The sequence below is a fragment of the Macaca fascicularis genome, chromosome 20 (genome assembly GCF_037993035.2).
Source record: "Macaca fascicularis isolate 582-1 chromosome 20, T2T-MFA8v1.1".
Classification (NCBI taxonomy): Eukaryota; Metazoa; Chordata; class Mammalia; order Primates; family Cercopithecidae; genus Macaca; species Macaca fascicularis.
The window spans coordinates 808,377-823,591 of NC_088394.1; the positions used below are offsets into that span (position 1 = coordinate 808,377).

The window sequence follows — 15,215 nt, forward strand, 5'->3', positions numbered from 1 at the left end:
AGGCATGGCTGCAGGGGATAAGCAGGGAGGGTGTGGGATCACATCCAGGGCTGCTTTATAAACATGGATTGATGACACATTGTGCCCCCACCCCCGGAAGCGGCACACAGTGCTACAAACAGCTGGTGGCTTCCAGCAGCTCATGGCCCCTCCCTCCCCAGGAAGTCCTGGCTGGAGCCCATGGGAGTGGGACGGCTGGTCAGAGGAGAAGACGCAGTTGGAGACCAGGGTCCTGCTCTGTTTGCCTTTCTGTAGGACCAGGTGTCACCCTCATCTGAGGGCTCCAGACACATGGCCTGTGCGTCTGTCCTGCCCAGTGTCTCCCAGCTGACACAGTCAGGTGCCCAGTTGCTCAAGCCCTTTTCAGGTGCCCCTTTCCAGGACCAGGGTCACAGAAGTCAAAGACACCTCAGGAAAAGCCCCTCAAGAGTTTTTGTATGGCAGAGGTGGATTGTGGGGTGGGATTGTGCCTGCCATAGGGGAGGGGCCCTGCAGACCCAGATAAACCCCCAAGTGGCCAGAAGTGGGGGATGGCTCTGCTGGGTGCTGGGGCTGCCATGAACCGTGGGAGCCAGCACTGTTCCCAGCTCCCTCAGGGCCCGTCCCCTAGGCCCTTCTTTCCACTGGGCCAAGCACCATCCCTGCCCCTGCCTAGGGGCATGGATCTGACCTGAGAGGTAGTGAGAGGTTACAGGCCGCTGGGCCTTGGGGAGGCCTCAGAAGGCTGCGCACTGACAGGCTGTGTTCAGCCCTGGTTTGGCCTCAGTCTCTAGAAGAGGCTGGCTGCGCTCCAGCAGGCCCAACCCAGAAAGTGGGCGAACTCCCTTCAGCATCCTTGGGCGGAAAGAGGGATGGGGGCTCTGCGGCCGACGCAGAATCCGCGCCGCTCCCTCCTTCCTTCCCCCCCACCAGGCTGTGACAACCCCGGACCAGGGGCGGGGGCTTCCGCAGAAGCCCGGAGTCCACTTCCTGGATAAGGACTCCCTGGCCCACTCCGGACTAGGGCTGGGGCGGTCTCCCAGGCGCGCACTCCGCAGGCACCCCACCGGAAAACACGTCTGCGGCCTGCACCCTCCCCCAAAGCACGACCACTCCGCCCTGGCCCCTCGAGGACCCACTCAGGTTCACGATGGGCCCGTCCTCTTGGTGGTCTGACCACCCGCTGGTGGAGTGGGCTCTGAGGCCGCCAGGCGACCAGGGCGCAGGCGGGGACTGACAGCGGGTCATTGGGAGGGGCGCCGGGGCACAGTGGGGTGCTCGCCCCACCCCCACCTGCCCCTTCCCGGCTGTCGCTCCGCAGGAGCCGCATCAGGCCCGGGCCTGGGTCCAGAACTGGTGGTGGGTGCTGGGAAGACGATCCACCTCCCTGTGGTCTGCCCCGCCCCGGGGCCGCAGCCCGTTCCCTGCGCTCACTGCCCCCGCCTTCCCGGCTTCCGTCCCGTTCTGCGCAGGCGCCGCTCCGCCCCGGTACCAGCGGTGCTTCCGGGGTCGGCGGCGGCTGGGGTCGGCGGCTGCTGGTCTCTGTGCCGGGGTCCGAGCCCCACGAAGCCCCGACCCGAGCTGCCGGATGCCTGCGCGCAGCGGGGCCCAGGTGAGCGCGCGCCTCGGCCGCCCCGCGGAACAGACGCGCCCACCCCAAGGCGCAGCAGCGAGCGCGGCCGCCGGAGCGGGAGTACCGGGGACGGGCGTATCGCCCACCGCCCCGAGGGTTGGGGCAGAGCCAGAGCGTAGGCAAGGGCCAAGCTCGGGCCGAAAGCAGGGGTCGCAGGGCCCGGGGGCTGAGCCCACGGCGCGTTGGCAGCGCTGGCCGAGTGCGGAGACAGTCACGTCAGCGTCCTTTCCAGGCCGACTGGCAGTCTCCGTTCGACATGAACGTCAGCACTCCCGTTAAAAATAATGCATCTCTCCCATGCCAGGAGGACTTAGGTGCTGCTGAAGACCAGCCCTCTGGGTGCTGCCAGGCCGACGCGCACCCGCCTCCTGTATCTTCCCTCCTCCTTTGCCTCAGGACAGCTGAGGATGTGTGGTCAGGTTCCGCCTAAACATGGGGAGGCCACAGGTGGGAGGCTGGGGGTCTGCTGGGTCTCAGCAGACCCTCCTGGTCCCTCAGGAGACCTTGCCTTTGCCCCACTTGCTCGTTATCCAACCTGGGCCATGAAGCAGAGGACAGTTAGGGACCCTGAGCACATGGGATGGGGCCCGGCCAGTGGTCACCCCGGTACTCACTCCTCCCTGTGTGTCAGGCCTTGGGGGCCATTCCAAGGATTCTGACACACTGGGATCCCTGCTAAGGCCCTGCCAAGGTCCTGGCTGTGTTTTGAATTCCTGGTAAGGGTTGGATGAAAGGGCAGGGTTCCAGAAACCAGCTCAGACGTTTGCTTGGGACCTGCATGATGAGTGGGAATCAGAGGGCCCCAGCCCTGCTGTCCCAGGCTCCGGCCACCATTTGCTCCCCAGGTCGTGCAGCCTGGGCCCCCACGCTGTGCAGCTCGCACATATGTGGGGCAGAGCAGCCACCCTGCCACCAGCAGCAGCCATCCATCAGATGTAATCATTTCCTGAGGCCTCGAGTGTGTCGGGGTGTTTGTGCCTTATAACTACCCACAGGATGGTCACCCCCGCTTTGCAGATGAAGAAACTGAAGCAGGTGGTCAAATCCAGTCTTTGCACTTCCTGAGCCTGACCTTACCAGACAGCTGTCTTCTATTCGGATGCTTATTTATTTATTTTTCCCATTACAGTTTTCCCGAAGGATGGGGCAAAAAAAGCAGCGACTAGCCAAAGCAGAGCAGCCACACAGCCCGTCTGACACAGCCCAGGCACCTTGCCCCAAGGAGCCCTGTTTGGGACCACCCACCACCCTGGGCCCATACCGCAGCATCTATTTCTCAAGCCCGAAGGGCCACCTTACCCGACTGGGGTTGGAGTTTTTCGACCAGCCAGCAGTCCCCCTGGCCCGGGCATTTCTGGGACAGGTAATGTGAACATAGCAACGTGGTCTCTCCTAAAGTGCCTGTCACTGCAGTTGTCCCTGAAGCCCTGTCCGCTGCCTGCTGGGCTTGGCCCTCGGTTAGTCCTCCTTGTCCTCGTGCAGTTAGCTGCTTTGCTCACACTGGTCCCTGGATAGCTCCTCTCAGTTGCCTGAGATCATCTGGGAAGAATGTGGAGATTGTCAGTGTTGTTTGCCCAGGGTGCAGCAGGGGTGCCACTGTCTACCGCCCGGCTTCTGGCATCTAGGGCAGGAGCACTTGCACTGTTAGCCTTCCTCACCTGGAATCCACCTCACAGTTTTTCCACACATGGGAACTGTGGCTGTGGCCAGTGTTCGGCTGCCCGTTCCCACTGTAGTGGCTCTCAGTGCAGTGCTGGCTTCCCAGGGCCCCTGCAGCTCACTGTAGGTCCAGGATCTGGGCTCTGCCTATCAGACTTGGAGTAAGAAGGAGGGACTGCCCAGGGCCCATTCTGGTGGGGCCTGCGGTGCAGGCTGTCCCCACAAGCAAATGCTCACACAGCCACGGCATCTTGGCTGGATCTGTTGGGAGCACTGTCTGGGTGGTGGTCCTTGATGCCAAAGCCCCAGGCCTGCCTTTCTGGTTCTCCAGAGGCTCCAAGGCCTTCTCTTTGTCCTTTAATGAGCCTACTTTTAGATTATAATCACCAAAAAGAGCCAGAAGAGAAATACTAGTGGCAGGAATTGGGTGCTAAAGAGCAGACCCTAGAATGTGGGCTTGATCTCGTGGAGAACAAACAACATTCTGTCCCCATGTGGATCCTTCTAAAAGCACCTTAAATGGGCATTTGTGGCCAGGCATGGTGGCTCACACCAGTAATCCCAGCACTGTGGGAAGCCGAGGTGGGCAGATCACGAGGTCAGGAGATCGAGACCATCCTGGCTAACACAGTGAAACCCTGTCTCTACTAAAAATACAAAAAACAATTAGCCAGGCGTGGTGGCAGGCGCCTGTAGTCGCAGCTACTCAGGAGGCTGAAGCAAGAGAATGGTGTGAACCCGGGAGGTGGAGCTTGCAGTGAGCCAAGATCACGCCATTGCACTCCAGCCTGGGCGACAGAGCGAGACTCTGTCTCAAAAAAAAAAAAATAAAAATTATCTGGGTGTGATGGCGGGTGCCTGTAATCCCAGCTACTTGGGAGACTGAGGCAGGAGAATCGCTTGAACCCAGGAGGCAGAGGTTGCAGTGAGCTGAGGTCACGCCATTGCACCCCAGCCTGGGTGACAGGGCAAGACTCTGTCTCAAAAATAAAAAATAAAATATGATGGGCATTTGTGATACAACAAAACGGTACATGTGGCAGGTGCATCATAGCAGGGCAAGGGCCCAGTGTGGCATCAGGGACCACAATACGTTTGTCTCTATTCAGCATCCTTGGCAGGCCACAGTCATGCCCACTTGAGCTCATTGGTGGACAAGATGATGTCCAGCAGAGAAGAGGGTGTTTCACCGTGTCCCTTGGATTAGGGACAGCCCTCTCCATAACCTCCCAGTGGATGCCCTTGCAGACCCCTCAGCCGGGCTTGGGTCATGCACTCATCCCTAAAAGCGTCACTGCAGTGAGTTGCCATGAAATCCCAGGCCACTCTCTGGGCTGAGGAGGGTGTGGTGTCCCCCAGGAGGCTCTGCCAGCAAGGAAGAGGGTGTGGGTGTTGGCAATGGGGGTGGAGTGAGAGGCCCCAGTATCTGCCATTGGTGGAAATGGTATCAGAGTGAAATCCAGATCAGAAATTTGGGATGGAAAAGGAAACAGTGAGAAAAGGGCTGTGGGAACCTCCTCTCCAGAATGGTACTTGGGCCCCCCCAGTGTGCCCCCATGGAGGCAGAGGAGTGCGCAGCGTGAAGCCCCTGGAGGGGCATTCCCTCTAAGCTCCAGGGAAGATGGAACAGGGCCACCCTTTCTCCCCTGGACGTGGTCTGGCCAAGCCTGGCCTGTTCACTTCTGTCCTCACGGCTCTGGATGCCTAAGGATTTCTGGGCTTCCAGCACAGGCACTAACCCCTTCTTTCCTCCACCCTATCTCCAGGAAGGCCTCCTGAATGCTCCCCCAGCAAGCATCTGAGCTCCAGTGCCCCTCCTCCCCAGCCCATGATACTGACCATGGCCTCTGGCACCGCAGGGCTTCATGGGCTGAGGTGAAGGTGGTCTGGCTGTCCAGCTGATGCCTCTGGCCTAAAAACAAGACAGGTGCTGGGGATGTGGCTGGTCCCCAGTGCTCTGCTGTTAACTCGGGCTCCAAGCACTGAGGGCACAACTGTTGGCCGTTACCAAGACCATGGTCCAGGCTGGGGCACCGTGGGGCAGCTGGGCCTACTGCTCAGAAAGGCCTTAGAGCCGGAGGGTGGGAGCTTAGTATGAGGGTCCCTTGTGGCCACCTCAGCAGCCCAGGTTTAGGGGACTTCACAGGCTCTGGGATTTCCCAGGTAGCTGGTGTGGGGACATCCTTGGGGTCCTGTGCCTTCCGTGATGCCTGGCCTCATGCTAAATGCTGATGGTTTTCTCAAGGGTACTTGGGAAAGGAGGAAGCTGGGGAATGGAGGGCCCTGCTGAGAGGACTTGGAGGTTGACCTGCAAGGTGAATCCATGACTGCTGGTTCCCAGCCCCGCCCTGGCTGTGGCCTGAGGTGTCTTTGGCTTGCGGTCTGGTGGTCTAGCAGGGCTGGAGCAGACAACTGGTACCCTCGACAGCCATATTCAGGCTCAGCAGGAGCAAGAGAAGAGGCAGGATGGATACGGGGCAAGGTCCATGGCTAGACCTGGGCGGCTGACACACCCTGAGCTGGGGAGATGAGGTCCAGGCTGGGCACTGTTAGGGTGAGTGGACCCCCATCCCTTCCTGCCCTGAGCAGAAACTGACTTCGCACAGGTCCTAGTCCGGCGACTTCCTAATGGCACAGAACTCCGAGGCCGCATCGTGGAGACTGAGGCATACCTGGGGCCAGAGGATGAAGCTGCCCACTCAAGGGGTGGCCGGCAGACCCCCCGCAACCGAGGCATGTTCATGAAGCCGGGGACCCTGTACGTGTACATCATTTATGGCATGTACTTCTGCATGAACATCTCCAGCCAGGGTGAGCAGTGCTGGGGCATGGGGGGTTGGCGGTTGAGGGGGCTGGAGGGCTGGCAGAGCCCCGTCAACTAACAGCCAGCAGACCACCAGGAGGACTGAGGTGGGGCAGATATTTGAGCAAGGAAGTGCCATTTCCAGGGCCAGGTCAGGGTTTCAGGAGCTCTGGCTGCATTGACAGGGCAAGGTTGGTTAGAGGAGTAGAAAGGGTTGGTTGGGGCCAGTCGTGGTGGCTCACACCTGTAATCCCAGCACTTTGGGAGGCTAAGGCAGGCAGATCACCTGAGGTCAGGAGTTCAACACCAGCCCGGCCAACATGGTAAAACTCCGTGTCTACAAAAAATACAAAAATTAGATGGTCATGGTGGTGGGCACCTGTAATCCCAGCTACTAGTGAGGCTGAGGCAGGAAAATCACTTGAACCCGGGAGGTGGAGGTTGTGGTGAGCCGAGATCACGCCACCGCACTCCAGCCTGGGCGACAAGAGCAAAACTCCGTCTCAAAATAAAAAGAAAGGGTTGGTTGAAGTGGAGGCAGAAAGGAGGCCGAGGACACAGGTGTCACCTGCCCTTGATGGAGGCAGCACATGAGGATTACAAGCCAGTTTGAGAAGAGGATGATCGCAGTGCTAAGAAGAGCAGAGTGGTCAGGTTGCCAAGGATGGAGCAGTGGGCATAGCAGCGGGGAGTTAGGGTGGGCAGAGAAGTAGGCGAGGACAGGGAGGTTTGGTAAGAAGAGATCAAAGGATCGTATTTTTGTCAGGATGTGGGACTTGGATGTGTTGTGTGTGAAGGAGCCAGGGCAGGGGGGTGTGGTGATGAGGGCGGCCAGGCTTTGACTCATTTGCAGGCGGCTCTGTGGGGGCTCAGTGGGACCGTGAGGGGCATGTGTTTTGCACTCACAGGGATGTAGAGGGTCCCGCTCCTTCCTACTGAGGTGGGTCAGGGTGGGCAGCGGGTGCCCCACCTGGTGAGCTGGAAGCAGCGTGGGAACCACAGAATGGACGGGAACTTAAAGGCTTTGCTTGGCCTTGATTTTAGCTTGAAATACTTTGACAACTGGCTGGTCAAGGGTATCTGCTGAGAGGAATGCCGCACTTGCTGGCTTTGCTGGAGGGCATGGCCTCGTCCGCTAGTGCTCGCCCCTGGCTGCTGATGCAGAGGCTCACATGGCCACAGCCCAAGAGTGGGGACTGGCTTGGCCACCTCTGGGCTAAGCCTCTGACTCCCAGGTGGCTGGGAGGGCCAGGGGTGCACAGGTGAGTCACAGCAGGTGTCTCCAGGGAGCTGCCTTGCTGGAGGGCTAGGGCTCCTCTGGCCAGGGTCCAGGTCATCATTGTCCCCAGCCGGGAATCCAAGGGACCTTTCCAAACCTGCAGGGCAGAGGAAATTCAGATATCTGTGCTTGAGTGAGCCTCTGGGCCCGGGAGCCTTCACTTGCTGTCTCTGCTTCTCAAGTGGCCTGGCCTGGTGAGGGAGGGGCTAGGCTGGAGGAAGGATCCCAAGGGAGGTGAGGGGCGCTTCGCCAGCCTTCTCCTGCCCTGCCTGTGCAGGGTGTGGCAGTCCGTCTTTCCACTGAGTCACTGCATGGGCTCTCCCGACATCCGGTGCACACTGACAGCTGCTCTAAGCCAACCCCTAGCCCCCACCACTTGACCAACACAAATGCTGAGTGGGTGAGGCAGAAGGGGAGCCCTGGGGCCTGGCTAGGCCCAAGGTTTCCTGCTTCCTGGCAGAATGATCGCAACCGAGGACTGGCTCTCTGGAGCTTCCTTTGCTGGCCTCATAGCTGCTGCCAGTCACAAGACCAGGGGAAGCCAGGTAGAAAGGAGATGGTATCCGGCATTCATCATGTGTTTTTAACAGTCTGGCTTTGTGAGGGCGGCCACAGTGGTGGAGGCACTGCCTGGTGGTGGCAGCCAGAGGTGCCCACAGGAGGCACACCTCATGGTGCAGGCATGGAGGATGGCAAGGTAGGCAGAGGGGTCTGGACACAGTGAGGTGCAGCCCCCTCCCACCAGGTCAGACCCAGGAGACGGTGCAGGTGCATAGAGCAGGTCCCTGGCCCAGGCAGGAAGGCAGCTGTCTGGATGTGCACTAGGGCAGAGAAGACAGGAGCCTAGGGAGGCTCCACTTCCACATTGTCCATCCATCCCACAGGGGACGGGGCTTGCGTCTTGCTGCGAGCACTGGAGCCCCTGGAAGGTCTGGAGACCATGCGTCAGCTTCGCAGCACCCTCCGGAAAGGCACCGCCAGCCGTGTCCTCAAGGACCGTGAGCTCTGCAGTGGCCCCTCCAAGCTGTGCCAGGCCCTGGCCATCAACAAGAGCTTTGACCAGAGGGACCTGGCACAGGATGAAGCTATATGGCTGGAGCGTGGTCCCTTGGAGCCCAGTGAGCCAGCTGTAGTGACAGCAGCCCGGGTGGGCATTGGCTATGCAGGGGAGTGGGCCCGGAAACCCCTCCGCTTCTATGTCCGGGGCAGCCCCTGGGTCAGTGTGGTCGACAGAGTGGCTGAGCAGGACACACAGGTCTAAGCAAAGGGCCTGCCCAGACAATATTTTTTAATTGTTTAAAAAACAAATAAATGTTTTATTTCTAGAAAATTGCGCTTTAGCCAGAGCTCTTCTAGGTGATCAGCATGTGTCTGGAGCCAGCTCTTCCTCCAGGACACGAGGGCTGGGGGCCCTGAGTACGTAGTGCCAGACCCAGTGTGGATGCTGGGGAGAATCATCAGTGTGGGAGCAGAGAGCCCCCGAGGGTGGGGTCCTGCACAGTGGGCCATGCCTCCACCAGCAAGATGTGCACAGGTGACAGGGCTGCTCCAGCCTAGCAGGGGAGCTCAGGCCCTCGCGCCCCAGATGGTCAGGACCAGGTCACAGCTTCGCTATGAGCCTGTTTGTGGCTTCCATGGACTGTGGTGAGGGCTGGGCCAGGAAAGGCTCATGGCAGCCTGGGAGGAAGAAGTGCATGGCAGACAGAGGTGGTGCTAGGGACAGGGCCACAGGGCACTTCACAAATGGAAGGCTGTCAGAGAGACGGGGACAGGCCACACAAGTGTTTCAGCACATTCTTCAGGGTGGCCACAGAGGGGGGTTCCAGGGAGCAGGTGTAGGGACAAAAGGAGGGTCTGAGAAACGCACAGCTCACATGGGCCTAGAAGGATGCAGCCCTCACCCAGAGACAGGAGTTCTGGCAGGCCCCCTCCAGCGTGGAGACGCCTACACATGCGGCGAGGACTGGAGGGAAGCATAGGAAAGCGGAGGGCAGCGGCCTCACAGCTGAACCACCAGGGGCCAGTACAGTGGGGCTCTGCAGGCTTCACTGGGCCATGGCTGGCCGGCATCCACCCAGTGCCAGGCCTCAGGGCTAAGAGGGCTCAGCCTCAGCAGGGAGGAAGCCCTGGGTGGGAAGATGCGAGCGCCCACCTGCACACCCCAGCAGCCTTCCGCCCTCTGCCTGGGCTCAGGGAAGCAGAGCCTGGAAGACGGCAATCACGGGGTCCTCATGGGTGGTCACCACCAGCACGCTGCGGAACTTGTCAAACAGCATGAGCAGCTGGGAGCGCCGAGTGTTCTCGTTGTACATAATCTCCTCCAGGTGGTGGCGGCCTCGGAAGTAGTGAAGGAGCCTGGAAGGGATGGGTGGGCGTGAGCCCAACCTGATGCCAGCCCCCAAAGGCCTCTGCTGAATAGCTACTGTTGGGAATCAACTCTGAGCTGCCCATAGGCCTGAGCAGAGCTGGCAGTGAAGGCCAGGGAGGCAGCCACAGACCCCCAACAAGGGCAGGCAGGCCTCCAGGACCGCACGCCCACCATGGTCCTGCTGACCAGCAGGTGGGCAAAGTGGGTCCAGGAGGATAGACAGCTGTTCACACCCAGAGCTGCCCCAGCCTGTGTCCTGATGTTGGGATCAGGGGTCTGCTGGTGGCTTTTTTTTCATGCTATGGTGAGTCCCACATAGCTCTGAAGCCAAAAGGTCACAGCTTTTATTTCCCCCCCACCCCAAGAAATGGAGTCTCACTGTCACCCAGGCTGGAGTGCGGTGGCTCGATCTCGGCTCACTGCAACCTCCACCTCCCAGATTCAAGCAATTCTCCTGCCTCAGCTTCCCAAGTAAGCTGGGACTACAGGAGTGTGCTACCATGCCTGCGTAATTTTTGTATTTTTTAGTAGAGACAGGGTTTCACTATATTTTGGCCAGGCTGGTCTCGAACTCCTGACCTCAGGTGATCCACCCACCTTGGCCTCCCAAAGTGCTGGGATTACAAGTGTGAGCCACTGTGCCTGGCCTGCTTTTTTTTTTTTTTTTTTTTTAATGTCACCATCATTTGGAAAGTCACTGCTTTAGGGTGGTTTCTGCAACTGAGGCTGGCACAGAGGATGCTAGAATGCAGGTGAGACCTGGACCAGCTGCTCAGAAGCATTGCAAGTGGTCCTCTCAAGGGCCTGGAGTGTGGTTCTTAACAGGGAACTCAGTCCCTGACAACCTGACCACTCCCGGAAAAGTGTGCCACTACACTATCCCCCACATCAGGGTGGGGCTGACAGAGACCACTGAGCCACATCACCTATAACGTGGGGGATCCTGGGTGCCCCCCGGGGCTTAGAGTCCTGGGCAAACCCCTGCCAAGTCTCCTGAGGGTGAGAACTTGGCACTGCCTCTCAAGGGACAAGGAATATCTAAAGTAGTGGAGAGCGAAGAGGCCCAAAAACAGGCACACCAGGCCCCCAGCCCGGGGTCTTGGTGACAAGCTGCATCCCCATGCCTGGGCAGTGGCACCTGCCCCTACACACCTGATTGCAGAGACTCCATCTCGAACAGGGCCCCATTTGTTCTCAGTGGATCTGGTCCCGTTGCGTACGTCCCTATCCACTTTCTGCCCTGACCCTGCAACTGGCCCCAGTCCCAACGGTCAACCTGCACCCACCTGGCAAACATGCGGAGGTCCTCAGGGTTCTGGGCTGCGGGTACACTGAGGATGGCTGCGCGTTCATGCTCTGACAGGCTGGCCAGCAGGTTTTCCGTCATCCTCTGGTTCAGTGGTGAGTCCCCGCTGGGAAGCAGCTCTGCGCTGGAGTTGTCCATGCTGGGGCTGGTGAGGGTCATGTCATCACTGCTGGCTGTGGGGGCCATGGGTCAGGGTGACCAAGTGAAATTCCAGGACACCCAGGGGAACAGCGAGGGCAGAGCCAGCAGCCAGCCTCCAATGACACCCCTAACTCCCACAAGGGCCCTATCTGGTACCCCAGCTGCAACATCTGCCTGCAAGCATCCGCGGCTGCCCCACCTCCTGGGTGTGACACGCCCCTCATATGGCTGACTTGGGAAATGGGTAGCCTCCCCTCTGGGGGCACCCTCAAGGGACCTGAACAGAGGTGCAATGTGTACCCCACAAACACCCCAAGGTGGGCCTGGGCATCTTGCCCCTCACCCAGGATGGAGGACAAAGCACCCTGGGCAAGCGGGGTCCTCACATGAAGCATGAACCCTACAGCCAGACCTCAGCCAGGGGAGGACTTTCAAAGTCTTCCACCCCCTTCTGTCTCGAAGCCTGGGGACCTGGGACCTGGCAACAGGCTGCCGCCCTTGAGCCACACTGGCCATGACAGCTGTTCTGGGGCACAGAGGTGTCAGCTGTCCGGGTAGTGCTGTGAGATCCTGCTCTGATCCCAGGCTGGGGCAGAGATTCCAGCACTGATTTGGTGGGCTGGGAGCTGCTCCTGACTCTAGCAAGCCTGCTGAAGAGCCTGGAGGCAGAGCTGCCACCTCAGAGTCATGGTGGTGCTAGGAGACAGGAGAGGTGTCTCCACGGGGGACACAAGGCGTGTGCCTGTGACTGTGTGTGTGCAGCCATGTGGAGGCCCCTCAACACTCACAGCAGGGCCCATGTTGAGCCTCCTGGGCACCACCCCCAAGCATCTCCCCTGACTACCACAGCGATGCCCTGGGGGCCCTACTTGGGGAGCCAAAGCTGAGGGCGTTGGGCGTGCTGAGGCTGCGACCGCCGACCCGGGCAGTGAAGGGGACGTCGTCCTCTCGCGGGCGGGGCTCCTCCTCGCTGGGTGAGGCCATCAAGCAGACATAGGTGTGCAGCTGGATGAGAAGCCGGCGCTGTAGCATCCACACCACCATCTGGATAAGCTGGGTCTGCGGGTGGCAGCAGGTGAGGCTGGTCCCCCTCCCCACTCCAACTTCTTCCTGGGGGATCAGGGACCCATGGCCCTAGACATGGCCACAGCACACTCCCTGTGCTGACTCACAGGCAGAAAGACCCTCTTCTCAGAAAGGGAGCCCCCAGCTGCCAGCCAGCTCTGCAAGGCCAGCTCACCCTCCTGGGAAGGGAGAGGGGCCAGGGGACATCTGGATCACACCTGCATGGGCTCCCACCACACACCTGGGCCGCCCAGCATCTGGCTGAGGAGCAGGACCTGAGATGTGGAGGCCCCCTGTGACCGCTGCTCTGAGCAAATCCCCCACACTGTGCTGCTGCAGCTGCCCCTGTGCCTCCTCTCTCCTTCGGCCCACTGGCCCTGTAGTTGGTACCAGCCAGCCAGTCCACCTCCAGACAAGCCCAGACACTGTTTAGAAAGAGGCTGTGGGCAGGCACCCTGAGAGCAGAAAGTCCTCTCCTTGGATCTACCTGAAAGTCCACCCTGAGCACAAGGGTGGATCCACAAGAAAGCTGAAGCCAGTGACCCTGGGCTTGGGGGTGGAGCACCCCCCTCCCCATCCCCACCATGAGAAGGCACGTCCTGGCCAGGCTGTCCAGTGTCTCTGGGTTAGCAGGTGGGGCTGGCAGTGAGAAGAAGTGAGGAGCCTTGTGCCAGGTAGAGTCCAGTCCCCGTGAGAAAGCACTGCCCAGACACAGGCACTGAGCAGCGAGGAGTGTGAGACAGCATCAGTGTCCTCAGATACACATCTGTCTCCTCATCTCTGGGAGGGTCGACAAGGAGCTGCTGGCCAGTGTTACCTCCTGGGAGGGGGCTGGGGAACTGGGGATGGGAATGGGGGATATACACCAGGTAAGTAAGAAGACGACCTGGTCAAACGGACTGCAAAATATCCAGACTTAACGTGAAAGTAAGAAATAAAACAGATGGGGCTGGGCGTGGTGGCTCACGCTTGTAATCCCAGCACTTTGGGAGGCTGAGGCGGGTGGATCACTTGAGCTCAGGGGTTTGAGACCAGCCTTGCCAACATGGTGAAACCCCATCTCCACTAAAAATATAAAAATTAGCTGGGCATGGTGGTACATGCCTGTAATCCCAGCTACTTGGGAGGCTGAGGCAGGAGAATCACTTGAACCCGGTAGGCGGAGGTTGCAGTGAGCCAAGATCATGCCACCGCACTTCAGCCTGGACAACAGAGCAGGTTTGTTTGTTTGTTTCTTTTTTTTTTTTTTTTTAATACTTTACTTATTTATTTATTTATTTTTTGAGAGAGAGTTTCGCTCTTTTTGCCCAGGCTGGAGTGCAATGGTGCGATCTCAGCTCACCACAACCTCCGCCTCCCGGGTTCAAGCAATTCTCCTGCCTTAGCCTCTCGAGTAGCTGGGATTACAGGCATGCGCCACCATGCCTGGTTAATTTTTGTATTTTTAGTAGAGACAGGATTTCTCCACGTTGGTCAGGCTGGTCTGGAACTCCTGACCTCAGGTGATCCACCCGCCTCGGCCTCCCAAAGTGCTGGGATTACAGGCGTGAGCCACCGCGCCCGGCCAACAGAGCAAGTTTCTATATCAAAACAATAAAAAAAGCTGTGCATGGTGGCTCACACCTATAATCCCAGCACTTTGAGAGGATGAGGTGGGTGGATCACCTGAGGTCGGGAGTTCGAGACCACCCTGGTCAACATGGTGAAACCCTGTCTCTACTAAAAATACAAAAAATTAGCCAGGCGTGGTGGCAGGCATCTGTAATCCCAGCTACTTGGGAGGCTGAGGCAGGAGACTGCTTGAACCCGGGAGGCAATGGTTGCAGTAAGCCGAGATCATGCCATTGCACTCCAGCCTGGAGTGCAATCAAAAATAAATAAAATCAATGAACAAAAAATAAAACTGAGGGGCTTTCCGGCACTGGAGCCCAGGCAGAACCTGGCTCCATCTAGGCCCTTGACAAGGCCTGGAGCAACCACTCAGTCGTGGCCTGGAAAAGCCACCCCGTCATCTAGACCACAGGAGGCCTCTGGGATGGAAGCACCAGCAGCTCCTCCCTAAGCACTGGCCCAAGAGAAGGGATGCAGAGAGTGCCTCTTAATTCAGCTGATACAATCTGGCTCAGCTCCCAGAAACCAAGGGCTCTATGAAAGACCGCACTAAGAACTCTGTCAGGTTTGGCATCTAAAGGAGCTGAAAAACCAGAATCTTATTCTCATTCACAATTTGAGAACGGAAAGGGTTTGACTTTAAGGACTGGTTTTGCCTAATAGATCTGGCACTTACTCAAATACTTTTGGAGACAAAGACGTGAGAACACCCAGTTCGTCTGTCTCCAACATTCTGTCCTATCTGGCCCTGCTCTGAGTCTCTGCCCAGAACTCAGTGGAGGGGAGGATGGCAAAGCCACCTCAGCACGAGGCTGAGGCACCTGCAGCCCACAGGGCAAGCCACTGGCCCTGCTACAGATACCGGTGCACCAGTCCATCCCACAGATCTGCAGGAGGCCTCCTATCCCCCAGCCACTCCTAGCTCTCAACCTGCCTGCCCATTGCCCTGACCCAGGCCCACTAGGGTCTTCTCTAGGCTCTCTTGGATGAGGAGATTCTGGGGACCGGTGACCCCAGAACTCATACCCACAGACCCTGTGGCCACCTGAGCCATGGCAGGGAGTGAAGGCAGAAGCAAAACTCTCAGAGGGTCAGGCCCCAGCCCAGTGAGAACAAAGCTGCCTTTGCACCCTCATCTGTAGGCAGTCCCCAGTCCCAAAGGGGTACAAGGCAGGTCTGTAGGGCCAGAAAAGGTAAGCACTCTCCTGCCAAGCTTAACTCAGTTCTAACCCTAAAAACTGCCTGCCACAGCCAGGGTGGGCTCTATGGGGAGGGGACAACTGCCCAAGTGTTGGGTCACTGGCCAAGCATCTGCAGCTGACTTTTGGGCCCTGCTGAGCACATAGCACTTGCATGGCAAGCCCCCAAAAC

The 15,215-nt window shown here is 58.8% G+C and overlaps 2 protein-coding genes across 21 annotated transcripts in view; one reads left to right on the forward strand and one right to left on the reverse strand.

Annotated features, from left to right (window-relative positions):
- The first annotated feature begins 1,466 nt into the window (after positions 1-1,466).
- On the forward strand, positions 1,467-8,683 carry MPG (N-methylpurine DNA glycosylase). Of its 6 annotated transcripts, none has more exons than XR_012429558.1 (6): positions 1,467-1,591; positions 1,917-2,647; positions 2,742-2,975; positions 5,878-6,082; positions 7,119-7,336; positions 8,238-8,683. XR_012429558.1 is itself a non-coding variant. In XM_045381992.2 (6 exons), exons 3-6 carry the CDS (start codon positions 2,609-2,611, stop codon positions 8,612-8,614), a joined length of 855 nt encoding a protein of 284 aa, XP_045237927.2. In that variant the 5' UTR covers positions 1,467-1,591; positions 1,917-2,026; positions 2,458-2,608; the 3' UTR covers positions 8,615-8,683. The 6 variants fall into 6 exon arrangements, 4 of the variants coding, with proteins under 4 accessions (XP_045237927.2, XP_073884431.1, XP_045237929.2 ...); XM_045381992.2 differs by lacking the exon at positions 7,119-7,336 and having other exon boundaries at positions 1,917-2,026; positions 2,458-2,647; XM_074028330.1 differs by lacking the exon at positions 7,119-7,336 and having other exon boundaries at positions 1,917-2,026; positions 2,458-2,647; positions 5,878-6,029.
- The window catches only part of NPRL3 (NPR3 like, GATOR1 complex subunit), a 63,893-nt gene continuing 51,379 nt past the window's right edge, over positions 2,702-15,215 (reverse strand). For 6 of the 15 annotated variants that reach the window (XM_045381985.3, XM_045381989.3, XM_045381990.3 and 3 more), the window contains 3 exons: positions 12,038-12,227; positions 11,008-11,200; positions 9,136-9,708 (listed from right to left, as the gene is read on the reverse strand). In XM_045381985.3, coding sequence (XP_045237920.1) covers positions 9,543-9,708; positions 11,008-11,200; positions 12,038-12,227 — 549 coding nt within the window. In that variant the 3' untranslated portion in view covers positions 9,136-9,542. Of the gene's footprint in view, positions 3,152-5,110; positions 5,184-7,097; positions 7,451-9,135; positions 9,709-11,007; positions 11,201-12,037; positions 12,228-12,474; positions 13,452-15,215 lie in introns of those variants that run through there. The other 9 variants (XM_065536702.2, XM_074028325.1, XM_074028326.1 and 6 more) reach the window with 4 other exon arrangements.

Coding starts and splice junctions, on each gene's coding strand:
- MPG (XM_045381992.2), top strand. CDS start 2,609: ATGGTCACCCCCGCTTTGCAGATGAAGAAACTGAAGCAG. Junction 2,976..5,877: donor CCCGGGCATTTCTGGGACAG/GTAATGTGAACA, acceptor GACTTCGCACAG/GTCCTAGTCCGGCGACTTCC. Junction 6,083..8,237: donor CATGAACATCTCCAGCCAGG/GTGAGCAGTGCT, acceptor TCCATCCCACAG/GGGACGGGGCTTGCGTCTTG.